Here is a 27,018-nt window from a genome sequence, read left to right as displayed (position 1 = left end):
CCTTCTGCCTCAGAGCCCTCACGCCAGGGCAGGACCCACACATCCCCTGCCTGCCCCCCCACTCAAGGCCGGCTGCCCACAGCTCGCCAGCACCTGTCACACCCCCAGGGCCCCCACAGCCCGGGCCGCCCCACACCCCGCTTCCTGTCCCCCAGCACGACCCCGACCCGGCTCCTTCTCGGCGGCACCTGAAGCGTGGCGAGTCCTTCAGGCACTCCTCGAAGTCTACGGTCACCTTCATGGTGGCGGGGCGCACCGCTGCCTCCGCTGCTGCGGCTGCTGGCGTTGGTGGCGCGGCGAGCCCGGGGCGAGGCGAGACGGGGCCAGGGCCGGCGGTCGGGGCGGGGCGGGCCGGGCGGGGCGGTGCTCGGGGCGGGGACCGGAGCGCCCTGTGCCCGCCCCGCCCGGGCGCGACTGACGGCCCGGGCAGCCAGCAGCGACGGCCCGCGAGAGCGGGGAGAGCCCCGACCAATCACAACGGGAGAGGGGCGGGCTCAGCGGGCAGAGCGCCCAATAAGCGCGGCCGCCCGGAAGATGCAGCCAACTCCCGGCACCGCGGCGTTTGCTCCCTCCCCGTGCTCAGAGCGACAGCCGGGCCCGCCAATCGGCAGCGCCACGGCCGCGCCTGCCCGGATCACTGAGGCCACAGCCCGGCCCGCGCGGCGCTCGCCGCCGTGACGCTACCGGGGGCGGGGCGCGCCGTGTGGCCCGGGCCCTGCTCAGCCGGCGGCCGGTACCAGATTTTTTTTTTTTTTTTTAATTACAGCTCTTCATTAAACGAGGGGCTCTCCCCTCTGGGGTGAGACACGCGCGAAGGCGCGGCCGGGCCCCTGAGCAGTTGTACCCGTTCGAGAGCGGCCCGCGTCCCTCGGCCGGTCTCCGCCCGTCAGCCCTGGCGCCGGCCGTGGGCGCCGCAGCGCCCGCGCGGTGCAGGGGGCGGCAGCACGGGCGCGGCGGTACGAGAGCAGCGCGGGCTCGCAGGGACGCCAGGGGACACACGGTGGCTGACACGGACTCACACGGGCTCACAGGGCACACACCGGCTCCCGCGGGCAGCCGGTGTCCCTGCCGAGGCTGCCACCAGCGGGAAGAAAGCTCCAGCTCCGGGTGCTCTCCAGTGTGATTCACCTACAGAGGAAGTAACTCGTGGCGGAGACTCAAAAGAGTCTTTGAAGGAGAAACGCAAACAGCAGGTTTTCCTGTCAAGGACTATCAAATGTGCGTGCTTGGGTTTCTTACCAAACCTTTGTCCGAGAATACTTTTTGAACTAGAGCGGAACTCATTTTGAAGCAGAGTGAATCAGAGTGAACAGGAGCATGTTGCAGTCTCCAGTTTGCAGTGAAGGACAGCAGAATAGTGCAGATTTCTGATCGTTTAAGAGAATACAGAAAAAGATCTTTAATCGGTTAGGTGCTGCTTATTGTTTCCAGATGTAAAGCTGACAGGAGCAGCAGCGATCCCCACTCCTCGAAAGCAGCGACAGAGAAGTTGCTATATAAGTTACTTGTTAAAGATGAAGCAGTCACACGTCACAGGCTCCATCCCGCAGTCACAAGAACACCGTGCTGGGAAGCTGACACAAGTAGATGATGTTCACTCTTGTCTCTTCCTGGAGTTTGAGGAGCTGCCATACCTGCTTCCAGCGAGCCCACTTACCCCCTGCAGCTTTCACACCCTCTCTCACCCCAGCATCCACACTAAGTTTCACCTATTTTTTTCTCTCTTTGGTTTTTCATATTCTTCCCATTCTCTCTCCCCCGCTTCCTTTCAGTGTTACAAGGAGAAACAGTCAGCATGGAAGGAGGGGGACATACAACTTCTTTCCAAGATGCTGAATGCCTGCTCTACCCTGACTGTCCCTCCCTCAGTTAAGGTGTCCTTTCACAGAAGCAGAGGGACACTTTTTGGTTCAGTGAGTTGTGGTTTAGGGTGTCAGGTTTTTTCTAAGATTGGTGAAATCTGAGAACTGAACTACAAGTTACACAGATGTAAGAACTCTATATTTTTGTGAGCTGTCCCTCACCAAAATTAGCCAAATTACCACTATTTTGATCATGGATTCAAGTCACAACCACTCAGGAAAAGCAGCATGTTAATATTTGTATCACTGAGGCTGCATATTTATGTTGTGAAATACACTTTCAACTGAAGTATACAGCTGAAAAGAGCCCAGCTCTGTTTTGAGGAAAAGTTTTACTTCCTAAGGAGTAGCTGTTAGTCATTTTCCACTACTCCATGCTAGTGAGTGATGACTCAGTGTGGGCCAGGAAGAGACAGACCAGTTGTGCTTAAACCCTACAACGCACAAACAACAAAACCTTGAAAAATGCAAGTACCTTTTCTGTGGTACTACTATTTGAAGTTCATGACTCAGGTTACCAGATCTACCCTCAGGTCTAGGCAAGCCAGCAAATCTGACTCTGTGAACAAACCAATTTACATCAAAGTTACATATAAATGAGAGTCATGAGGAAATTACAATATTGGTGTAAGAATTTATCTAGGAACACACCTGCAAATTTTAGCTGTCGGTTTCTTCTAAAGAGCTCCAAGAAGCCAAACATTAGATTAGTATTCGTGCCATAAGGCAGTAATGAAAACAATGGTTTTATTTATGTTGTGACACTTAACACTGGTTTCAAACAGAATAATTACATTTGTGAGGTGGCATAATAATACCACAAAAAAGCATGTTACAGAAACAAAGAGTTCTGGTAAGATGTACAAGTTTCACATGAGAGAGTGAGCTGTGGAAAAAGCATATGCAGTTTCCATGAATTGTGTACAAGTTGATGGGAAAGAAACTAAGGACAGAAAAAAACCACCTATATACATGAGTTAAGGCTCTTATTTGCAAGTGATCTTCCTATTGGAAGCATATTGAAAATGCTTTCTCTAAACAGGATGCATCTTGAGGACTTAAACCTGTGCAAGAAGATTCACAATTATGGTGCTGTGGAGCTCAATGTCCACATAAGTAAGGGCTGTGTTTGTTTCCTCTTTACACCACTATTGTACACATGAGTCTTTACCATATGCACCTAAAGATTAAGATGTACATGCAAGCTAAGTCCCCATCAAATGTAAAAAGAGAAAAAGCATTTCTTCTTTGGTCCCCATTCAGCAGGGAACTCTAACTGATATTTCTCAAGCAGAGGAAAATCAGACATCCCTTTGTAAAAAAAGCTATATGGAGTTTCTGGAGCTACTGCAAAGTAAAACTTGCCCAATTTAGCTTTTAAAATGCATCAAGGTGTAAGCAGAGAAAACCAAGTAAACTAGACTTTCAGTCAGAAGCAGTGTCAGGGACATGGGGTTGCACTTCTGCTGAGGAAGACAAAGAAGCCCTGTGAACAGAATTTTTGCAAGCACTGAGGAGAATGCAGAGAACAAAGCCTTTAAAAAAAACCCCACACTAAACCAAGCTTCAAAATAGCATCAAACTTGGAATTTAGGTGCTTGGTGGCATAGAAGAAGGGAGATCACCCAAGCAGCTCAAAACCATCTGAGTGATGAAGGGACCTAATATACAATATGCGGTTCATTTAAAACCATCTTCATGCATTTGTGTACCTCCCTCAAAACTGCATACTCATTTTATTTAGGATTTTGGAAGCCATTACAGGAAAGGTCTTTATTGGGAGTTAGCAAAGTTTGTTTGTTAAACAAAATGCTTCCTAGACCCTGAAAGGTACAAAGAAGCCTTGCTAAGCACCAAGTGGCCTTGGACACACAAAAGTGGGGGGTTAAGGAGAGCAGGACATGAGCTCGGGTAAGAGCTGCTTCTGCTGGATTCTACCTTAATTGCAGGTACAAAGTACCCACGGGTACCTAGCACAAAGTACAAGTGATGTGTCCCACAGCCTCACAGAACACATTGGTGTTACCTGCACGCATTGCTCACCACATCCACGCTCAGTCTGGCCGGGACGCGGCTTTGCCGAGCCCTGCCGCGCTCTCGGCAGGATTTCAGTGCGCAGCTGGGGCAGGCCAGGCCAGCAGCTGCTCAGTCTGAAATACAGCTCAGTGCACACAGGCCAACACTCTGAACACTGCAAGCTGGTATATAAAGGGTACAAACCCAAAGTTTTTAAATCCTATTCTTGGGAGCTAAATTGAAAGCTACAGTAAGTGACTTGATGAAAAAGAAGTATCTAAATGCTTACCCTTTGCTCCTGTTTACTCTATGCAAGTGACCACATTTGATACAAGAAATAACATTGTGCATGTTGAAAAATCAGCATCACCACACTGGCCAGAATTGAGTTCAACTCTTTCTTGTGAAAAGACCCTATTAATCTTGATTAGAAGATTAATCTTAGAAGATTAACTAACCCAAAACTGACTACCCTGTTACCTACTAAGGAGAGAAGATAGTTGGGAAAGGCACACTACAAAACCCAGTTAGCAAAACTCACAGGTATCTTTGGCAATGCATCCAGTCTAATGAATCATTCCTGTAAAAATCTTTCAAAGGACAGCATCCTATTGCCTTATTCACTCTCAATTTCTCTGGGACTCCAGGAAAGCTCACACTTGAGAATGCATGTAACTGTAAAATAACTTTCATTCCTTTATTCAAACTTCACATATACAGTGGAGAAAAAGACATTTTAAAATATATCCATATAATTATATGGATTTTTGCAACATATCAAATTCAGATCAAAATTAAGATATACACTGTATTTCATAACTAAGCTAAAGCTTAAGTGTGTACTTTGTTTGTGTAATAAAACCCAGGAACTACTCTGAATACTGGAACATTCACCAGTCAAATTCCACCCAGTGGGAAGGTTTTACAGCAATTTGGAGGTGCAGAATCCCTCTTTACGGCTATACAACCACACTGTAAACAAGTATTTGAATTAGGCAGTTTCCCTTCTAGCTTCCAAAAAACCTTCATTTTACAAAAGCAGTTGTAAGTTGCAATGGACACAGGAAGATTTAAACCAGTGGTTTTCAGTATGGAAGCTGCCAACCCCAAATGGGTAGATCCACAGCAGTTATCTTTTATAAAGAACAGCCAGAGCCAAAGCTCAGCACATCTTCAGTCCTGATGTATATTTCCTCGTGGCTGGGTGTTTTTCCTCAGGTGCTAACAGCACAAACACTGTTCATGCAACTGGAAAGAACCAAAAGTTTGAAACAAGAGCCAGAAGAGTAACAGTGGATGTGATTTTAAGAAAAAAGCTGAAGGAAACTTGCACGTTTCTCACAATAAGCCAGAGAGAGCTCCACAGAACAACCAGTCCTGATGGAAGAGGTTATGACAGTTAAATGCAAAGTTCAAGTTAGTCATTTCCAGTCTAAAAACACTCCATCAGATGTTAGTACTGCTTTGGTCAGAAACTAACAACTGATTCCAAACACAGCTCCTAAGAAATACCACAGTTCTTGTTCTAAAGACTGGGAAAGTGCAGGTAAAAATGTACTGAAATCTAGATTAACAGGTCAACACTTTACAAAAAAAAAAAAAAAAGTTGTAGGACTTGAATAATCCCTTTTTAAACTGCTTAACACATCTGATAAATAACTTACATGTCAATCTGATATACGCTGTACCGTTTGGCTCTTGAATCCCAAAACTTTCCATATGAGACACCACATCTAGAACACTCTCAGATAAATAGTGAAAACCCAAAAGATAGTGAGTGTTTCAAAGCAAGAGTAACAGTACATCACACAAGATAATCAGCGCTATACATACAGGGAATGCCATTCTGGTTGAACAAATTATGAAGCAGTATTCTCCATGAAATACTAGGCACAAGTAAAAATCAATTAGACAGTGTTTTCTGCCTAATGGACAAGTCTAAAATTAACATTCTTGGCAATACAACGTTGTAACTGATATGCATCTTAACATTTAAGAGCCTTAATTGCAAAAATCATGAAGCGATGTTTATATTTGTGTCTTTGACAAGCAGTTACAGTTCTGGACAGATTTCTTCTATGCTGTGTGCTCTACTTTCCAGCTGGTCACGAGTAACATGTGCTGCATAAGAAAGATTACAAAAAACAGATAATTCTTCACACCCATTGAATATTTTCACAACACACACAAACATCCTCCTGAAATCATCTTTACTTCTCCAAAGATCATGTCTGCCAATCCATCTTAGCAATGTATAAGCTTTTAGCTGGAGAGTGCAGAAACTTCTAAAAGTTATTTGACACTCATGCTCCAAAGAGATGGCAAACACCACTGTTCAGCACACCAAGCACTGAGTGCTCACCCCCCAGAACTGTGAGGATTTTACTCAGGTGTTTAGAACTAAAACCTGAGGTTCCTGAAACACCAGCAAGCAGTACTTCCCAGGTCAAATTTCAGTCCCAGATGAGACATTTGAAATGAAAAAAAAAAAATTATACACGAAGGAGTACAGTCAGTTGCGTTTTCAGGAAGTTGTTAACTCATGCTTCTGAGCAAAAGCACCGCAATAAATCAGAGGAAACTTCTCCACAGTACTGATCAAAGAATACCTCATCAAAATGATAATAATATTTTTAATAAATTATAATAAAGAATACCTCATGAAAATGATAATAATCTTTGGGCATGAGTTAGATTTGGTAACACGCAGTTTTAACAGTCAAACAGCAAAGTTAAGGGTAGAACTGACTGTTTTGTGCTCACAGCCTTCTCACTTAATTTATCTTTAGGGTGATCCTCCCCTGCTTAAGAAAACACAACATATTCTGTATCTACTAAAGGCCAAAGGGCACACCCAGTCAGTGACAGCTCAGCTGCTGAGTGCCATCTGAGCAGGGTTAACAGAGCAATGCGGCTAAATGAACCAGAGAATGAGAACAATAGTCTTACTGCTTGTCAATTGAACTGCTATAGACAACACCCTCTGGCTGATACTTTTGTGTAGCAGAAGACAGGTCTGCACTAAAATCATCATGATTAAATTTACCTATATCAGGAATATTTCCTTCAGTGATTTCAAAGAGAATTTCTAAAGGGAAGGTTTTTATGGAGAGAAACAAAGGTCACTTCTGCTGGCAAAGTCTATTTATGTAATTCATGGAGTCATAAATAGCAAGTAGAAGAAGAAGCTGAAATGTTGAAGCAAGCAAATGTAGAGTCATAGAATGGTTGGGTTGGAAGGAACCTTATAGGACATCCAGCTCCAACCCCCCTGCCATATGCAGTCTATTACAACTTCTACCTTTCTTTTCCACAAAAGAGCTTGGCTGCTGGCATCCATACACATGGAATAAGGCATGGCTACTTGAGGCAAGAAAGGAACAGTCCATCCATTTAAAACACTTGGTAGCCACAATGAAGACAGGAGCAAAAATATACAAAGAGTTCTCACCATCACTGACTGGACTGGCCATCTTCATTTCAATCAGCAAGAAATCTCAGTCTGTAACCAAGAAGTGCAACTTGAATTAGTGGACCTGGTGGTATCTGACAGGAGCCTCCATAAACCTGCCCTAAGTCTTTAGCCCCTTCTTTGAAAGCAGAGTGTAGAGATTAGAAGTGTACTGTTAGTTTTTCTCAAATACAAACCAGACAGAATTAGAGGGTAGAATGAAACATCAGATAAGAGAAGCACAGAATCTTTAAAGGATCTTCATGGATAGAAAAGATCCCAAGTGAGAAGAGATTCTCAAATTGCCTGAAAAACAGGCCAGGAGCCAGTGGAACTCCAGAGTCACAACAGACCACTGAAAAATGCCTCTTATGTTACATCTTTACCTGCAACAATCGTCAGTACTACAGAAGTCATGTTATTCCATTGGAATAAAGGATATTGCATGACAGCTCTCACTCACAGAGACTGACTGGCATAACAGCTGAGTGGCAGCCACATCACCTCATGATCTCCACGACTTCCCAAGAACTCAAGTCAAATGGAAGAATTTATAAAAATACAGCTACAATAAAATGTGCAGAAAACCCAGGACATTTTCTTTCAAGTTAAAAGCAAGCATCAGGGCTGTTAGTCAATTTAACAGAGTGAAGCCAAAACAAGCCATTGCAAAAATCAACTCCTGTATTACCCAGTACAAGAATAAGTAAATCCTTTCCTTTTCTGCTCTAGACAAAAACACTTTAAAATACCATTTCAAGTCAAAGAGCTCTTTGAAAGTTATCCAGGTGAATAATCCTTCCATACACGTTCTCAGGAATATGAATATTAATAAGACTTTGATTTCCTTCCACAAAGGAAACAGCCTAATTTAATTTTTAAATACTCAAGTGCTTAATGTAATCAAAAGCACAGCATGACCAAAAGTACAATGACCAAAAACCCCAAGTAGCAAGCGTTAAAGCCATCTATTTGAGAAACTTTCTGTAGCTCTAGTCAACACTTACAAATAAGGAGATTCTTCTGTGCCCTCAGAATACAGATGAGAGAGCAATAAATAATGTAATCTCAAAAAAGTTATTTCAGTAAAACTTTGACATTAACAGAGCTATGTGCTGAACAGTTCTCATCTCAATACAGGAATTTCTCAAAATGTGGGCAGTGGCAGAAGACTGGTTTATTAACATTTTTGTTCATACCCCATCATCCTTTGCCCAACCCTGTGTCATAATCCGTCTGAGGACATTCGATTCACCAGCTGCTACAAAAGTGAGACCAGTACTTAACCTCAGAAGAACTGATCAAGGACAGGGATTAAAGGCTGTGATAGCTGATACAGAGATTAGGAAATAACAAAACATGAAGGTTTAAGCAGAATGATAGAAAAGTGAAAAATTGAGAACCACATCAGGTTAATGGAAGGGATTTCTAAAGGCTATGGTGTGGAGATGAACCAGTTAGTCAACGGTTTGCTACACTGGCAGACAGTTACATTTATGGAATCTATTAGCCATGAGCAGTCTAAAATTGATAATTACCAGTTGTGGCTCTGAAGCTGGTTATGAGGAAGGTGGAATGGACTTCAACAATAGAGATGGAAAAATGCTGCAAAGGTCTGCCTTCTTTCCACTGGCGAATGCAGCTGGGGAGCGGAGTTGCCTCTGTTTTACAGCAGAGTGCAGAGAGATGGCAGCTTCAGGCCATGCAGAAGGGTCATACGGTTGGCTACTGCAGCCCTCCTTTCCCCTGGAGAGTGAAGTTCTAGTAAATAGCCATCATAAGGCCTGTGTTAAGTTACTGGGTAAGTCAGTCCAGTAATGGGCCTCAGACACGTACCAACTGACCCTTTCAGAGTATTTGTGAAGGAATTAGTCCTCCTGTAGTAAATAACAGGATGAAAAGGTGCAATCCACAGAACTTAAAACACGCAGCTTTGCAAATCACCTTTTTATTGCGTGGGATTTAAATGAATTTTAGAAGAGTTCCTAGTTCACATGGTTGTAAAAAGCAGATGTGAACCAAGTTAAACCCATGCAGCATCTTCCCAAGTCTGCAGACCATGCTAATATTTCATAGCTTTGCCAACCACAGATGAATGAGGCTTACAGACTTCACTGCCACCAGTCTCACAAGCAACAGATATGTGTTTTCTTAATGTCAAAAATTTATTCAAAGTGCTGTTACATAAAGAGGTGGGGAGTGAACTGTAATTATTCACCAGAATACCACCGTAAAAGTCTAAGACTTTTCACCCAGAGAGAAGTTTAAAGATGAAAGAGAAGGTGTCAGCCTCTATAGTTTTAGGAGTTTCCTATGAAGAGACAGCCCTGAAACGGGTTCCAGCAACAGCTCCCACTTAAACAACCCAGACTTTCTTCCATTAGCTGCAGAAAAAGCAAAGTTGAGACTCTTATCCCATACTATAGCAATCAACATTTCTGCTCAAGGACAAGTCTGTACTGAAGGCCTAACAGCACTTTTACATTACAGTATTCTTCCTCAGGAAGATAAATACAGTCCTCTCAACAGGGAGGAAACATTGATGGTAATTTCCCATTGCTGGCTACAGAATACGTTGGGAGCAGAATAGGAAATGACCCACAACAAAAAGCCAGGCTCTCCCATGGGGCCATGAAAGTGTTCAGTACAAAACAGCTCCTCCTTTAAAAAGGGTGCTGGCAACTTCACTACCCAAAGTCAGCTAAGTTGGGGAAATGGTAAGAAGCGGAGATGTTTGTTTTTCTGTTATGCCACAACAAACAAAAGCCTACACGCTGTTTATCAACACAGAGTTTTTGTTCCATGCGACAAATCTACCTATCAAGACAGAGTGCAACATTACTCATTGAGTGTTACATACATACTGTATTCCTTGTAGTCATTCTCACACTTGAGTATATTCATTTCCCAACAGCTCAAAGGGCCACCAGTACTTACAGGTGCTTTTTAACTAATCAGTAGCTCACCATGTTCAGTAACTTCTGTACTCATTGTTTCTACATCTGCAGCATCACCCATCTCTTCATCCTCTTCATCTTCCTCTTCTTCACCATGCAGTTCTTTTGCAATGAGCTGCCTTGCCAGTTTGATGTTTCTTCCTTCATTGTAGTGCATTTTTCTCTTCATTTCAAACTGTTTCTTTTTCTCTGTGGACAAACAGATGGAAATAGTTGTTCCTTCCCTTAAAAGAAAAATCAACGTATCTTCTTCAAAGAGGAACTCACTGAATAAAAATTATTGTCTTCAAGCAGTAGAGTGTTCTTTTTAAATGAGTCTGACTTACAAAAAGGATAGTAATTGATGTACTGGAATCTCAGAAGCACTTTTATAAGAACCTGTTGGCAACTAAGAGCAAGTCTGAACCACGAAAAGCATCTGGTAAAAGTACACAAAACTCCAAAGTTTCACAAGCCTTGTTTCTAAGTGAACTCAAGGACAAACTGAGACATACTGCTGGGATAGAAGATGAACTTTTGCAGATGTGTGGCTTGACTCCTGGCTAGCCACCAAAGGTCAGTTATGAGAGATAGATTTACCACATGTAGAAGAAAATATTTTCCACTTTCCCCATGGCCTGAAGCCAACTCTGCTCCATATATTAAACATCAGCATATCCAGCAGTAATGTGTTATAATTAAAGTAAATTTTGCTTACTGCCAGCCCCAACACTTAGTTCTTTTCCTTCCTTTGGTATAGCAACATTTCATGCTCAGAGTTAAGGCCAGGAAATTTGAGAAGCAGCAGCTAGATAATACAGGCCTGAAACCTTAGAAGTATTGTTGTTTGACTGCTCCCTCCAAACGTTCTAGTCCAAACTAACGCGAAATAACATCTCTGTTAAAGATGCTATTTGCTTTGGAATAACTGTAGACTTCCTATTGCATCCATCTACCAGTTGCTTTGAGAACAGCAGAAATATAATTTGTATGTTTGCAAGCAATTAACAGCATTTTATTTGTAGTGGTACTCATTGAATTAAGTCTACCTGAAATATGTTCAGATTAAGAACTATTCCTTCAACCCCAAACCAGAACTTCTTACTTGAGGTGTCATAGCAGGAATTTCCACACCTTAAGCTCATATGCAGGGAGGCAGCCAGCAAGAGCAAATTCCTGTTTATATGTAGAACCCAAACCAAACATTCCTGATTAGAAACAAGCAGCATATTTGTTCAAACACGATTTATCTCTATTTTCAAATCACAACATTTTTCTGATAGTACTTCTTCGCAAATATTTCTTACAGAGAACCTGAAACTATTTGTAAGAAAAGAGTCTAAACAAAAGAAAGAAAACAACTTATGCCTACCCCGTTCTTCAGGTGTTAATTCTTCATCCTCCTCCTCCTCCTCACTGCTTTCTTCTTGCCTTGCTATAATCTTGGGTCCTCTACCTTCAGCTGCAGCTGCCAGTCTACATAAATCATGCAATACAAAATGCTGAAACAGCGAGTTTCTCACTATTTAAAATACATGACATTTCAGAACACTCATACAAACAGCTTTGTTCATTATTTTTGCCACATTCATATGTAGTAACATCCTGCAAAAGGTTTAAATTACCAGTAGCACTATCAAACACTGAAAACCACTTAATCTGACAACAGCGAAAACGCAGCTTCTAGAGAAACCAGCAACAGCTTTCCACAAAGAAAATCTACCCCAGGAAAGAGCAGATTATCTTCAGATTTACTGAGGGTTTTTTTATTACAATACTTACTTTTTGCTCAACACATCTGCTCTTAAGGGCTCATATTCTGAATCACTCACTGCATCTTCATCATCGTCTCCTACCATGCTTGGAGGGCAAACAAAAAATAGCTTTTTAGTAATTTGCTCGAGTTTGTCATTTGCTCAAGGAAACAGTCAAAACCTTACAACATTCAATTAAAAGACTCCTTTGAGGCTTTAAAAGCTTTCCAAACCAACTTTAAATATTGATATGACAACAATATATTCCACTACTGAAATAAAATCAATAGAAGTCAGCCTTATTTATTCCATTCAAAGCCTAAAATCTTCTAGAACAAACCTTCAAAAAGGTCCTTTCAGACTGCTCTCCTTATTTAGAAGCTTTCTACATCTGAGTACATTGCATACACCCAGCAGGCCTGCACAGTAATACTACATCACCCACAAAGTAAATTTTGCTCTAAACCCACAGTTCCACCCGGCAGCACACAGGACAACACTTTAGCAAGCCTACCTGTGGTAAGGAGTACTTGGCTCATCAATTTTCATCAAGCCATAATCTTTGCCTGGAGGGTGGTACGTAGCTATAATGTTCATTTCATCCCACTTCTGGGATTTTTTACTGAAATAAGAAAAGAAAATGAAATGTTCTTATATTCTAAAGCAATTAGTTCTGCTTTACCAGAGAAGGAATTTCTAAAACATCATCTGATCTCTACCACATACTAAGCACAAAAAATATTGTTATGACACACAGACATGTTCAAAGTATGACTATTAAATACTGTTCTATACATATTTAAGTCATAAAAAATTATCAGTGCAACTTAATTTCCCTAAAAAGTCACAACAGCTAAAAAAACTCAACGATCTATAAACATATTCATATAATTCAGATACTCCTGGTCTTGCTCAATGACTATCTTGTGAACAGTTTGATTTTACAGTAACTTGTAAAAAGAGAATTCTTCCCCTTATTACAACCCACAAGACTTCAACACAACCCAGTATCTTTCAGTTCACCTCTGCTGAGGGAGCTGGAATGATTATTAACAAAACTGTTACATAAAATTAGCAACCAACAAATCCCTCCTGCAGTGAAATAAGTAGCACAGAACAAGCTGGTTATTAATACTGCTTTTGTCATCGTAAATTGGAATCATAAGCCAAGTGATTCACTGCTATAATTACACCGAGGGAGTTTCACATTTTATACAGACAAGCACCAGTGATGCTACATTATCTAGAATGTTCTTAGTCAACCAGAAAATGTACCATTTTATGTATATTTGAAGGCACTAAAGCTCACCCACACTGACTGCTCACTGACAAAATATATAAGCCACAAGAAAAGCAATTGCCTTGTGGCCAGAGAAAGAGCCATCCCTCCACGGATCTAAAAGCCACAAAAAATGTTCAATCAACACAAATCACCACGTTGCACGTTTTCTCTAAAAAGGTTACTGCAAATTTCATATAAGGTGGTCTTTCCCTTAGATTAAGCCAATAAATTTGATTTTAGAATAACAGAAGAATTCCACAAAATATATTCTTCTTTTAAAATATTAGTTATGGAAGTAAACATTACAGGACTTTGTGGGTTTTGTGGGGGTTCTTGTTTGGTTTGGGGTGGTTGTTATTTGGGTTTTTGGGGTGGGAGGGTGCAGTTGGCTGGAAGACCTCCACTTAACAGCTCTTGTTTAAATACAGACCACTCCAATGACAGATCTGAAAGATATATTCAATCTCAATAACACAAGTGCTCTTGAGTGGAATAATATCTGTAAAACAAACTTAATAAAGCAAAATTCCAAGCACAAACAACATTGTACATTTACAGGATCACTGCATAATACAATGTGGGGGGAAAAAAACTAAGGAGAAAAAAAAATAGATGCGGGGTTGATGCTGAATCCTGCACGCCACAGGCTTACACTCCAGAAATTAATACAAATTGAATGATCTTAATCCCCTCAGCACACAGTAACCAGTGCCAAGGTCTCATGTTCGAGGCTTCAGGTCCATTTAATCATTTTGTGCAAACACAAGGACTGCAGCCTAAGCGGACAACACGTGAGTCAGATCGTGGCTCTGGCAGGGCGGGGAGTCATGAGCTTTGTGATGACAAAGCAAGAGCTCCGGTCTACGAACGCCACTCATTCAAAACTGTCTGGTTAGGAGTCGAAAAATCCCCAGTTTTACCAGTTTAACACAGCCTAAAGTTCATCCAGGATCAGCACAAGATGCTCACTGTGTTGCACAGTGAGGATTTTTACCAGCCAGAGGTCTTAGCCAGCGGTACTTAGGGTACACAGCCCCTGTAAAGAGACAGAGCTCAGCTGACAAGGGAATACAACAGATGGGAGAGATTCCCATCACATGCTTTGTGTTCACTTGCCCAGAGCACATCAAGGTTCACAGCCGAGGCTCACAGCTCCACCTAATAATAATATTGGCAATCTTGGAACAATCCCTTTGGCATGCACTGAGCTGGAAATCAGACAGCCCACACTGAGCAAGTCAGTGAGTCATAAATAAAAGACTGAACGAGTTTTTAGTGGCTTAGTTTTTCACACTTATTTTTTTAAACTCAGATTCCAACACTAAAAGGCTTGGCTGTGGAACACCTCCCAAAGCACAACTTAAAAGTTCACCTGGGGGGGGAAAAAAAAAAAGTCATTAGTGGCAAAGAGACAAACATGTCATTTCACCCCTGCTTATAAAAAGCCCTCACAGGAGAGTGACTAAGTGCTCTGAAAACCCACACCTCTCCTGCTTGTCTCCAGTTTTAATGCTTAGGCATGTCTGCACAGCACAACACTAATGACAGGGCTCAGGACCATCATAGGGAAATGCCTCCTGACATCCCTTCAGATACAGAAACAGGAAATCTAATCTTCCTTAGGAAAATGAGATTTGAAAAATCTCATAAGTGCTCATTTGTATTTTCTCACATCCTTAAAAATACGCAACAACTTTATTTGACATCACAGCAGGTGGTGTGGACAAGCAAGAAGCTTCAGCAGCAGCAACAGCCAAGGAACACCCCTCACACCTCACTTGCTCGTGCTATAGCAGACTCACCTCTTCCAACACAGCTGCTTGTACACACACACTTCCATAACTCCTTTGTAAAATATCACATCCACTCGCTCACAGGCTCTTACAGGGGTCTGAAGGCAAAAAATACTGTACCCCAGTGTGTATGCCAAGAACACATCTGCCATTAAACCACGATCTCTGCTCTTGAGATGCAGTTCCAGTGGTGTCCCAATTTCTCAAGCTTCCTTCTTGCACCGTATTTTCATTAAGGAAGTTTTCCAAACAATACTACCATCACAAACAGCAGCACAAGGTCAGTAATAATGCAAGGACATGAGCGCTCTACTGAACATTGTGCTTTAAAAGATGACAGCTGACACAATGAGCTCTTTCATCTACAGGTGTTTTTAAAGATCTTCAGACCTGAATTTCAGTATTAGAAATAAGCAGAAGAAGCAAGAAAACAGATACCTGAATTTATTAACTAATCTTTAATCTCAAAGGAAAATCACAACCGTACCACTTGTCATTCTTCTAAAAACAGAATTTTTTGTTTTGTTTTCCTGAAATCAGAAATAACACTGATATATTGATACATTGCCAACCAAAAATAATACCTGCACAGAAACCAGCTGTATATACCCTGTCCTGATCTTTCCAGGAAATTTTCTAATGCAGCCTCCCAGGTTTAGCCAGTATCTTTTAACTTGCAAGGCAATTTCAGAATTAATCTAACTGACTTTATTGGCTCACGCTGGTAGATGTGAAGAAATAGAAGCTGGAGTCTAGCCCACTAACTGCTTCCCAAGAAATGATTGTGTGCAATAACCAATATAACATACACTCAACAGTTCATACTCCAATTTCTATGCAATTTGCAAGGTGGTACAAAGAAACTGCAGAAAATTAAACACAGGCTACCAACAGCCAGTTGTAATTTATGTCTGGTGTAGTACTAAACACATCAAGCTACATAATATTAAAACTAAATAAAAGGAAAAGAAAAAAATCACATTGTGTAACATATTGCTACTTATGCTCACCTGTTTCAAAAACATCATCTCATTCATTCAGTGGAATTTTTTCTCTGGAAAACAGGAGCAGCTAACACAAGCAACACTGCACCCCAAAACCTCTTCTTTCTTACTTTGCTGACTTTAGACTATATTAATGACTGAACTAGACAAAGATGAAAGGAATATTACCATAATAACAATAAAAAAAACACCCCACCAGCATGACCATTTTATCATTGTCTCTCCTTGCAATACTGAGTAAGGTGGCAAAAAAAGAAAACTATCCAAAGCAAACTTGTAAACACTGAGTTCAGGTCAAACCTTGCTCATCATAACTCGATGGAGAATCAGAGCAACGGCAGGCAGCACATACTGGGTGCATCAGGGATAGTGTAGGATTCTTACCCATCAAGGACAGGTGCTGGCCAGCTAAAGACCACTTCTGGCATATCTAGACTAACTCAGTACGTTACAATTAAACCAAGATTTTCATGTCATTCAAATCACAAACAACACGGCTGTACATATTCTCAAGTGGGAGATTTTTACGGATGGATCCTGACCAAGCGAGAATACATCTTGATGATGTTTCAGCCCAGGAGAGGTCCCCTTTCCAGGGTGATGCTTCCGATTACAAGAAATGAGCTGCCTGTGAGAAAGCTGAGACTAAATCAAGCGCATTTCCCAAACCGCCAACTCTCCTCGTAGCACCGGTAAACCCTTTGTGAGCTGCCACACTTAGGTGACAGGCGCTCCTCGGCTGGAGGCACGGCGAGCTCCCGCGGGCCTCCTGCGGGCAGAGCTCCGCGCCTCCGCGCCGGGGCACAGCCGGCACCCCCTGCTGCCGGCGGGGCTCGCAGGAGCTCCCGCAGCCGGGTGCCCACCGCCGAGCCGGGCCGAGCCGGGCCGAGCCGGGCCGAGCCGGGCCGAGCCGGGCCGAGCTCCAGGCCCGCCGCCGCACGGGGGCACGGCACGGACCCCCCGCGCCGCCCGTGCGGCAGCCCCCGGGCACGGGGAGCCGCGGCGGCCCCGGCCGGAGACGCCGCCCGGCTGATCTCGCCCCGGGACGGCCGCGGGCCGGAGGAGGCCCCGCGGGGACCCGCCGCCGCCCAGCACCACCGGAGCCTCACCCGTGCTCGTCCTCATCGCAGGCCTGGCTGGTCTGTCGCGGCCCCACGGCCGCCCCCGACGATGCCTTGCTGCCGCTCTTCTTCAGGATGCCCTTGATGGGCCCCCGCCCCGCCGCCGAGGCGTCCGGTACCGAGGGCGCCTCCATGGCCGCGCCGCCCGCCCGGTTCCGCCGCCGCCGCCGCCCCGGCCGGGCCCGCCCCGCGCCAGCGCCGCCGCCTCAGCCCGCAGCGCCCGCGCCCCCTGGCGGCCGGCGGACCTACAGCGCCCCCTGCTGCCCTGCGCAGGCGCGGCCGCGAGGGGGCGCTCTGCGAGTGCAGGGAACGCGGGCACGGACACGGACACGGAGACAGACAGACACACGGACACGGAGATAGACACACAGACACAGGGACAGACACACGGACACGGAGACAGACAGACACACGGACACGGGGATAGACATACGGACACGGGGATAGACAGACACACAGACTCAGGGATAGACACACGGACACGGAGATAGACACACGGACACGGGGATAGACACACGGACACGAGGATAGACAGACACACAGACACAGGGATAGACACACGGACACGGGGATAGACATACGGACACCGGGATAGACAGACCCACGGACACGGAGATAGACACACGGACACAGGGATAGACATACGGACACCGGGATAGACAGACACACGGACACAGGGACAGACACACGGACACGGGGATAGACAGACACACAGACCCAGGGACAGACACACAGACACGGGGATAGACAGACACACAGACACAGGGATAGACACACGGACACGGGGATAGACAGACACACAGACACAGGGATAGACACACGGACACAGGGATAGACACACGGACACAGGGATACATAGACACACAAGGACAGATGGACACATGGACACGGACATACAGAAAGATGGACACACGGACACGGCAGGGACATGGACACATGGCTACATGGACACAGCAGGGACATGGACACAGACACGGCAGGGACACGGACACAGATACACAGACATGGGGACACAGTGTCACTGGGACACAGGTACAGAGATACACAGTCATACAGACACAGGCACACAGGGATACACGGACACACAGACACACGGACACAGAGTCACTGAATCGGTCAGGTTGGAAGAGGTCGCACTGCACGGGATTGTGTCCCAATTGTTCTTGAATATGTCCAGTGATGGAAACTTTGCAGCCTCTCCGGGCAATCTGTTCTAGTCCTCCATCACCCGCACAGTAAAGAAGTTCTTCCTCATATTCAGGTGAAATTTCCTGTGCATCAGTTTTTGCCTATTTCCTCTCATCCTAGTGGTTGACACCACTGAGAAGAGCCTGGCTCCATCTTCTTGGCATGTCCCCTTCATATCCATACACACTTTGATGAGGACACATGGACACAGAGGTCTGGCGTGCGCACAGGGCCGGTGCCCACGCACGGGGCCTGCACACCGGCAGGTGTGTGCTGCCCTGGGGGCGTGTGCACATCCACGGAGCTCTGGGACTGTGTGGGGCTTGTGCCTGCTTGCCTGCTCGAGGGTTTTGCACGTGCAGGGTGTCCCACGTGCGTGCTGCTGCACCGGGAACATCTGCAGGCACGTGGCAGGACAGGCTGCGGCTGTGCTGTGGTGTCTCTGTGCCGCCATGCGGAGATGCCCCTGGCACGACGCGTTTGCCAGAGCAGCCCCGGTTTGTCACGGTCTCTGTGGCGCAACAAAGGAACCAGCGTGGTCTCCAGGGGGCCCAGGCATCGCAGGGTTTTGTCTGTGAGTGGAACATTCCCATTTCTTAGCCGCACCTGGAGATCCCAGTTCCCAGCCAGATCCAGGAGCGGTGCCTGCCCAGCCGATGGGGCTGCAGGCTCCCACCCCTGGTGCTCAGTGCCTGCACAGTCACTGTGCCATGGGCTGGCATCACACAGGATGAGGGCCACAGCAGCACCATCCCTGTGAGAAGGAGAATGGGAACCTGATGAGGCAGTGATTACACCCAGAATCTGACACACTTGGGAGAAACCATGCTGTTGTTTGTATCCTGGCATGTTCATCATCCTTATAGCCTGAAAAATCGGGTGGAGTGCTTAATTCTGTGTCACAGGAACCGTGGCATTAGGATTTGAAAGTTTAAAGGGATAATGACTTAAACATGGCAGTTTCTGGTCCCTCCCATCCTGGCCTCCTCTGACTGGTAAAGATTAGTGGCATACTGGCTCCCTGCTCAGCTCCTGTAGCTCTCCCAGGGCAAGAAAGCGCTCTGCAGCACACCCACACCACCAGAGTCCCACCAAAATAAGTGCAGAAGGTTTCCTGCAGATTTACAGCATTCTACATCCATGTCATTATTTCCTCATGTCAATAAAAGCAGCAGGAGACAGGGGTCACTGTCAGCCAAAGCCACAACACAAATTTGCTGGCAGGGCTCAGATGATGGGGGGTGCCCATACATCCAACCCTGGAGAGCTGAAAAGAGCTCCAGGCTCCTGGGACAAACCACTTCCTTTCAGCCGTGGTTGTTATGCTCATTGCAACCCTGCTGGGGCTGTGCTGCGGCCTCAGAGGAGGCGCAGGCCCCACACACTGAGCCCCCCAGCCTGCTGGCAAAGGCTGTGCAGCTGGGGAGCTACAAAAGGCCCGAAGCAGGTATTTTTATTTTATTTTTAATGAGTTGCATGAATGCTATTCAAGCAGAGTTGTTGCGGTGCCTGCTGAACACCTGCCAGGGCAGATGCGGCGCCGGCGGGCACTCGGCACGTGCAACAGCAGTGGGCAGGATGTCAGGCAGAGCCTGTCTCCTGTCTCCTGGTGTTCAGGGAAAAGCCTCTGGAAGAGAGAACAAGGAGCAGCCCCATCTCTTTATGTCTGCTTACAAGTACAGTCAGAGCTGGCCCCTTGAAGGGCAGGACCAATCTCATTAGAGGAAAGAGAAGGACCACTGGGGATGGAGTGACTTTCAATCTCTGGACATTTTTAGATTTAAAACACAAAGGACAAGATCTGATTTCTACCAAGGAGGTCTGCTGACTTAGCAGCAACATATGCCTACAGCCACGCACTGGAAAACTTTCAAGACCCTCGGCCTCAGTTCCCGGGCTGCAGGACTGACCCACCATGTCTGGATGTTGCTGCTGCCAAGGCAGCGCCCACAGCGTACCTCAGACACTGTAGATTCCTGGGAGACCCAGAAGCATCAAAACAAAATTTGGAATCATACGTGGGGCTGTGTGATGAACGATTTTTCCACAGGACTAACACTTGCACATCACAACTCTCACCCTTTCCCAACCACGTACTGAGGGCTCTAAGAAACAGCAGAGTTTCAGGTCTGCACTTCAGGGTTTCTTTCTTTCACCCATTAGCACTGACTGAGTCAGTTATGCTGCAAAGTGAGAGCAAACAGAAAGAGGGGGAAGAGTGATACAGGGAATGACAGCAAGGAGTAACTCTGGGCTGGCAAACTACTGTTAGCAAAGAGGAAACTACTGTTATTAAATTTCTCGGGTACACAGAGAAATTCTAATGGATAATAAAGCAAGCAACAAAGTTCATCTCCGGTCTGGTGCTGTGTTGCTGCATGCCAGGAGTTACATCTCAGCAGGGCAGTTGGCTTGATCAGTGGGCATCATTTTCTCGGTGTCGATCTTGTAGGACTGGAGAACACTCTTCAGCTCCTCCACGGTTTCTGGGTGCATGTCAGGAGCTCTTGACAGAATCCAGGCGTAGTCCATGTGGAAGAGCCAGAGGATGTTAGTGCAGGAGTAGACCAGGGAGTAATTTTCATAGTCAGTGGAGATGACCCAGTAAGGGGCAGCAGGCATGACTAGGAGAGAGGAGGGCAGCGTGACTGCTGTGTATAACCAGCTCTGGACAGCCCTGCAGCACCACAGCCACAGCTCCTGGGACTGTTCCCACTTTGGCTGCTGCATGCTTGTGGTCAGTACAGGGAGCTATAATTTATAAAAGCCTACCTCCTTGTTCTGCCCAGAGGAACTTGAGAAAGACACAAAGCCCTGACTATGAAGGTTTTTCTGGAAAGTTAACGCAATGACCTGAACAGCTCTCCTGCGCTGATGAAAGCCTCACCAGAAGGAGGGTGCTGGCTGCTGGGAAGGAGCTGTGGTGCTGGGAGCTGGTGATAAGAGGAGCACAAACCACCACCCATGGTGGAACCCATGGTGCCATGGGGAACCCTGCCTCGGGGAGCCAGCTGAGCCCAGAGCTGTTCTCTGGGGCTCACACCTGGTGAAGGGGGTTGGGGCTGCACGTGCTGCAGGTGAAGTGGCTGCTGGTGATGCCATAGCAGCACAGAACTGTTTGGTGTGCTCATGGAACAGTCATTGTACTTCCTTTGCAACCACCCCTCCTCCACCCATTTCTCCAAATAACCCCTCTGTGAAAGAGAGCTATGAAACTGCCAAAGAAAAGGTGTAAGGGAGCAGCATAAAGAGTGATCCAAGGGGACACTGCAGCTCACTTTCCAGTGCTGCTGCAGAGAAAGAAAAGCACTGTGCCATGTGGCACAGCACCTCAGCAGGCCCCTGTCGAGTGTTACAGTGACGAGGCAAGGAACAAGCAAACAAAACCGTATTATTAATGGTTATTAAAAGCCACTTGTACTTCGAGGCAGCGTGGGCAAGTAGCTGTACCGCAGTGTGCAGAGAAACAAGTTTATTCTTGGCTCTTGCAGCACGGTGGGGCTGCCTCCCCCACCTCCCCACCTCCCTGTCCCCATCTGTGAAATAACCTGGGGGGATGGCAAGGCTGTTGATCCTTCTAGCTGTCAGATCAGCTGGTGAAGAGTGCTCCACCACTGAGGGGGCTGTTCCTGTAAATGGCATATCAGTGTCACCAAACCACTGCCTGCTGGTCACAATGTCTATTTTAGCCCTCTGCTGCTGTGCTGAAGTCACCTGGGGAGCTCCCCGCCTTGCTTTGCAGTTTCTGACCCCTGGTGCTGTGGCTCAGACCTCAGCAGTGCTGAGGCCACGGGCACTGGGGAGCGTTCCCACCGCACACTTACACCAGTTAAAGCGGACGCCCAGCTTGGCTGGCTGCTTTACATCCAAGTGCATCATTTCTCCTTCAGCTTCATTGATTTTGCCATTGGCACTAAGGGGAGAATAAGGGTGAGAAATAAAGTCAGGAAAGCCGGAGATCATTTTATTTTTCGCTTCCACTAAATCATCCCTCCTGATACAGCTACCTGTCAAGATATGGCTGAAATAGGTAATAATAAACCCCAGCATCCCTGAGGATGTTTTCAGCATCTCTCAGGGCACAGCAGGTCCTGGTGTCTCAGGTTAAGCAGCCCCAGCATCCCAGGCTGCCTCTCTCCAAGTATCCCTACAGTGGGATGTCCTTTGGTTTAGGGTGACAATGACAGAGAAGGAGAGCGAGACCACTCTGCACTGAGTGGGAGGAGCCCAGCATGGGAGGATTGGAGTATCCCACCCATGATCTTGGATGTGCCAGGGAGCAGCTCAGCTCCAGGTAGTTGTGGAAGGCACGTGTTCACTTCTGTTTAATCACCTGTGCCTTTTCCAGGTCACTGCACATTCCTCCACACGCAAATTACTTATACCTGTGTGGTGAGCCAGGGTTTTTTTGGCTGCTCGTTCAGAGCACTGCCCTGATGGCAGCAAGCCCCAAGACTTGAGCTGCCCATCTTATAACAGCATTTTTGCATGGATGCCTCAAGACCTGGATGATGCCTATCAGGCAGGAAAGTTTCAGGCTTCCCTGTAAAACAGGAACAGCCAAGGAGGCAGAAGAGAATGCTGCCAGCAGCAGAGGTCAAGGGGCTGATGCTGGAGCCATGCACAGTGCACTTCTGACCCAAAATATCCCTAATATTTCAGGGTCCTGAGCTGCTGCACTAGTGACAGCAATGATTGAATTAATCTCATACAGATTAATGCAGGCACAAATGAATGTCCAGCTGTTTGCCAGGCACAGCCCGAGCAGCGGAGCTGCTGAGACAGTGCTGGGCACTCAGTGAACAGCAGGGATGCTGCTCTGCTCCGGACACAAGGGATGTGTTCCTGTTGTTATTGTGAGCCAGAACAAAGTCCCCATGCCATGCCAGGAGCACAGGGGACAGCGCTGCATTCACTGCTCGCTCCCTCTCATCCATTCAGCCCCTCACTGCAGCAGCAGCCCACGACAGCACAGGCTGGTGATGGAAACACTTGCATCTTTCTGTGTAAAAATCCAGGAGCACTTATGATAATTGCAAACTATCCTAATTCCCTAATAAAGGGAAAAGCATTCACTTCACCACTGATTTAAACTGACAATGATTTCCAATCCGCTTGCATAGCAGTTACTGCACGTACAAGGTAAATTATCCAGAAACAGGCTGACAAATATTTAAGTAAAAATTACTCAAGTACTTCACTTTCCCTGCATTTTTTTCCTTCACAGGCCCTTCTGAGCATGCAGGGGCACAAGGTGGTAGTTGCCATCCCATAATCAGCCCTATGACACCCCCAGAAGAGGATCCAGGGCATTCAGCTTCTCAGCCATCTCTGGGGCGGACAAGCCAGTCAGGGGGAAGATCCAGGCTATTTTATGCTGAAGTCACTATGTACATTTGATATATTTTCTAATCACTCACCTTGGACAATGAGACAGAGACCTGGTGATGCTCAGGTCACTGGCAGGAATCAGAGACCCATATCTCTCAGAAGAGCTACTGTAACCACAGGGTGCCTCCTCCAACACCCTCAGCCCCAGACACAGACAATTAAGAGAGAAATTATCACCCAGGGCAGCAAGAGAGGTGATAGCAGTGCCACTGCCACAGTGAGGACACGGCCCAAACACAAACACTTACAGCATCTCCTTGTTGATCACCTTGAACTTCCCGTTCTCCTTCAACGAGTAATTTGCCTGGATGCAGCTTCCCTTCTCAAAAGTTGAGGGCAGCTTCTCTATCTCGTACCATTTCCCTAAATACTGACAGAAGAATGTTTAGAGATGTTTTTACCATGAGTGAGCTGAGGCAGAGCAGCCTGGCTCCTTTGCCAGCGCAGTTTTTGCCTCTCGGTGGTTGGGGTTGGCGGTGAGCAGAGCTGCAGACCCACAGTGGCATCTGTGGCACAAGGTGTGACCAGACCTGCCACCACCCCCCGCACCCAGGCAGTCTGCTGACAGTCCCACGCCCCCTTAGCTGAACTTGCTACACCCTATGCGATGTTTAGAAAACTTTTCCCACCTTGTTGATATCGAATTCTTCTTGAACTGATGGATCTGGGCATGGTCCCATATGAAACATCTGGCCTTTCCCAATGCCGAAGAGGCTGAGCAGCACCGAGAGCCGCACTGCCGTGCCCAGCATGGCCGCGCCGGGGTGCGGGCTGGAAATGGACCTGGGCGGAAGGAAAACAGCTGAGCTGGGGCTTCCCTGGAGCAGAGCTCTGTGTGAAACGCAGCACCAGAGACAGGACATGCAGCAGGGCATCTCAGGGGCACAGCAAGGAGGATTGAATCATTAGAAGAGTGCCAAAGAAGTCCCAAGCCCCAAACAGCCTTAAGCCCTGCCTGTGCTCAGGCTGTGCCCAGCAGCTCCACGAAAAGCCAGGCAATGCCTGGTGATAACGCTGGTACTTGTCACCCACATCTGACACCTAGCAAGATGCAAGGGTGATAAATGTCCAAGGACCCACAGAAGCATCATTTCTTGTCCAAAGCTGAGGCAAGGAGAAGGGCAGAACTTTTGCTTTAAAATGGTGGAGCACATGGAACACGTTCCAGAGGCAGCAGAGAGCTGGGGCCCTGGGACACAGACGTGAGTGCTGCACACCTGCAGTGTACAACTGCATGGCAGGAGGGACATCCCCAGGTACGCCAGGGCTGCCTGACACTGCAACAGGGTGGGAGAGACAGTGCAGCTGCCTCTGGAGGAGTCTTTGTGTGCCAGAATATACACAGCTCTCCGAGGTGGGGAAGTTGGTAGAGATTCAAATCTGCACCAAATACGAGATGAACTGACCCCCAAAAGCATGGGGTGAGGAGGAAAAGGACAGGTTTTCCTGCAGAGCAGAAGCAGGAGCTGTGCTGCTCACACCCAAACAGTCACTGGAACCAGGATGCTGCCCACATGCTTTGGGCTCTGCTTGGGGCAGGTTGGCAGGTACAGACCCCTCAGCACTGGGTGCTCTGCTTCCCTGGCTGGAAACTCCTCCCCAGGAGCAGCTGTAACATTTTCCCCAAGTTCAGAAGGAAAGCCCAGCCTGTCTCCAGCTGCAGACACAGGCAGTTCCCATTTTGAATCTCCCAGTTCAGACATACCTTGATGGACGAGGCGCAGTGATGCTCTGCAGAGGACCAGGGCAGCAAGGAACAGCTCGGTGGTGAGCTCCCTGCTTCTCTTTATAAGTCTGCTGGGATCATCATTATTCAGCTCTGGCACAAGCCACTCCCTGGTCCTCGACGTGTTTAGGTTTTTTGGCAGGCCAGTCAGCTGCCTTCGATCTGCAGCTGGTACGAAGCTGGAGATGGGCTGCAACTTGGCTGCTCACCCAGGCAAACAAAGGCACCCCACGTGTCAGGGTATCGCCCTGCAGCTGCAGAGCTCTCTGCCTTGCAGCCACTCACTACAGCCTCAGGCCTGGGTGCAAATGGCAGGGGAAGGAGAGAAATGCCACAGCCTTTGAGAGGGGCTGGGGACAGCAGCAGCTCCCATCCTGCGCCCTCTGGTCCAGCAGCAGCCGTGGCCATGCTCCAAGGGGGGGACATGCAGCCTCTGCCTCCTGCTTGAGCCCTAGAGATCCTCCAGGCCACTGCAATTTCCTTGTCCCCATCACAGTCACTTGCTGCAAATACATGAGGAGCATGAAGCAGAGGGATGCATCACAGGTTTGTCTGAGGAGCTGTAAGACCTTTCAGCAGTTTTCTTCTAGACTTTTAAGTCTTATTAAAAGGAAAGATGCTGGTGCAATTAGCTCCGTGCTGACCCAGCGCTTTTTCCAACAGGTGCCCAGCAAATGCCTTTGACAGCAGAGCAGCCACCTGTGAAGGCAGCCAGTCCTAAGAGTTATGCAAGAAGGGTTGAGTAATTGACAGGAAGCTCTCTGTGTTTAATTACATCTTAATCTAATCTCTGTTGAGACTTTCTCTCTAGGTGTGTTTTTACATGCTGCCCTGCATGCCTTACTCACACATGCACACGCACACACACATGAGCTCCTGACTGCCCAAATGCCACCCCAAGAGCCACAGACCGCTCCGTCCTGTCCCTTTCTGGGGCCGTGCAGCCGAGGCATGCCCTGAAACACAGCACAGCCAAGGTGAATCCATCCTAGGACCTCAGCAACCACCAGAGCTGTGCCTGGCTCATCCAACACAGAGCCAGCAGCACCAGCTGGGGTGAATGGCCATGGGGAGCACACGGTCCATGGTCTGCCACAGCACTTGGCACGGGGCAGGGGAGCATGCAGGGCTCTCCCTGCTTCCATCCACCTCCTTAGTGCTTTGGCAGCCACCCATGTCCCTGATGGGGTGGCTCTGGCTGCCCATGTCAAAGTCAGAGATGTCCTGCAGACCTTCTGCAACCTCACCTGCACCTCTTGCAATACAAACAGGTTAGAGGTCAGGAAATCCCTGGACAGTGCCTGACCCGAATGGTACAAGTGCTGCCATGGGATTCCCCATGCACTGCACACCAGCAAGCAGTTTTTCTCCTGGGCTCAACTGCCCACATCCTGCAGAGTAATCAGAGAAAGTCCTGCAAAAGGGCCAGCTTGGCCACAGTGGAATATTTGCGTGTGGAGGTGTGTCTGTGTGCTCATCCACATCTGCACATGG

General features: G+C 47.0%; 3 protein-coding genes across 8 annotated transcripts in view; all 3 read right to left on the bottom strand.

Annotated features, from left to right (window-relative positions):
• ACAP2 (ArfGAP with coiled-coil, ankyrin repeat and PH domains 2) overlaps nucleotides 1-321 on the bottom strand; it is a 60,398-nt gene extending 60,077 nt beyond the window's left edge. For all 4 annotated transcript variants that reach the window (XM_040074075.1, XM_040074077.1, XM_040074076.1 and 1 more), the window contains exon 1: nucleotides 189-321. In XM_040074075.1, coding sequence (XP_039930009.1) covers nucleotides 189-241 — 53 coding nt within the window. In that variant the 5' untranslated portion in view covers nucleotides 242-321. The remainder of the gene's footprint in view (nucleotides 1-188) is intronic.
• Nucleotides 322-4,550: 4,229 nt separating this feature from the next.
• Nucleotides 4,551-17,372, bottom strand: PPP1R2 (protein phosphatase 1 regulatory inhibitor subunit 2). Of its 3 annotated transcripts, XR_005702333.2 has the most exons (8): nucleotides 17,208-17,372; nucleotides 12,534-12,641; nucleotides 12,048-12,125; nucleotides 11,638-11,741; nucleotides 10,296-10,475; nucleotides 8,868-9,075; nucleotides 7,330-7,380; nucleotides 4,551-5,999 (listed from the first exon to the last, which is right to left on the bottom strand). XR_005702333.2 is itself a non-coding variant. In XM_040074059.2 (7 exons), exons 1-6 carry the CDS (start codon nucleotides 17,351-17,353, stop codon nucleotides 7,376-7,378), a joined length of 621 nt encoding a protein of 206 aa, XP_039929993.1. In that variant the 5' UTR covers nucleotides 17,354-17,372; the 3' UTR covers nucleotides 4,551-5,999; nucleotides 7,330-7,375. The 3 variants fall into 3 exon arrangements, 2 of the variants coding, with proteins under 2 accessions (XP_039929993.1, XP_039929992.1); XM_040074059.2 differs by lacking the exon at nucleotides 8,868-9,075; XM_040074058.2 differs by lacking the exons at nucleotides 4,551-5,999; nucleotides 7,330-7,380; nucleotides 8,868-9,075 and adding an exon at nucleotides 9,093-9,713.
• Nucleotides 17,373-19,855: 2,483 nt separating this feature from the next.
• Nucleotides 19,856-25,641, bottom strand: APOD (apolipoprotein D). The gene is made up of 5 exons (XM_040074181.1): nucleotides 25,504-25,641; nucleotides 24,428-24,581; nucleotides 24,047-24,168; nucleotides 22,232-22,320; nucleotides 19,856-21,031 (listed from the first exon to the last, which is right to left on the bottom strand). Exons 2-5 carry the CDS (start codon nucleotides 24,548-24,550, stop codon nucleotides 20,796-20,798), a joined length of 570 nt encoding a protein of 189 aa, XP_039930115.1. The 5' UTR covers nucleotides 24,551-24,581; nucleotides 25,504-25,641; the 3' UTR covers nucleotides 19,856-20,795.
• Between the last annotated feature and the right edge of the window lie 1,377 nt (nucleotides 25,642-27,018).

The sequence above is a fragment of the Hirundo rustica genome, chromosome 10, assembly GCF_015227805.2.
Source record: "Hirundo rustica isolate bHirRus1 chromosome 10, bHirRus1.pri.v3, whole genome shotgun sequence".
Classification (NCBI taxonomy): domain Eukaryota; kingdom Metazoa; phylum Chordata; class Aves; order Passeriformes; family Hirundinidae; genus Hirundo; species Hirundo rustica.
Note: the sequence above shows the minus strand (reverse complement) of the source record. Positions and strands in the feature narration are given on the sequence as shown.

Bases quoted from the DNA above. Each gene is read 5' to 3' on its own strand.
- PPP1R2 (XM_040074058.2), bottom strand. From the start codon at position 17,353: ATGGAGGCGCCCTCGGTACCGGACGCCTCGGCGGCGGGGCGGGGGCCC. The intron at 12,642-17,207 runs GTGAGGCTCCGG...TTCTTATTTCAG, and splicing joins TGCGATGAGGACGAGCACGG to TAAAAAATCCCAGAAGTGGG. The intron at 12,126-12,533 runs GTAGGCTTGCTA...TTGCCCTCCAAG, and splicing joins CCAAGTACTCCTTACCACAG to CATGGTAGGAGACGATGATG.
- APOD (XM_040074181.1), bottom strand. From the start codon at position 24,550: ATGCTGGGCACGGCAGTGCGGCTCTCGGTGCTGCTCAGCCTCTTCGGC. The intron at 24,169-24,427 runs GTGGGAAAAGTT...TTCTTCTGTCAG, and splicing joins AAGAATTCGATATCAACAAG to TATTTAGGGAAATGGTACGA. The intron at 21,032-22,231 runs GTAAGTGTGCGG...CCTCTCTCCTAG, and splicing joins GGGCGTCCGCTTTAACTGGT to TCATGCCTGCTGCCCCTTAC.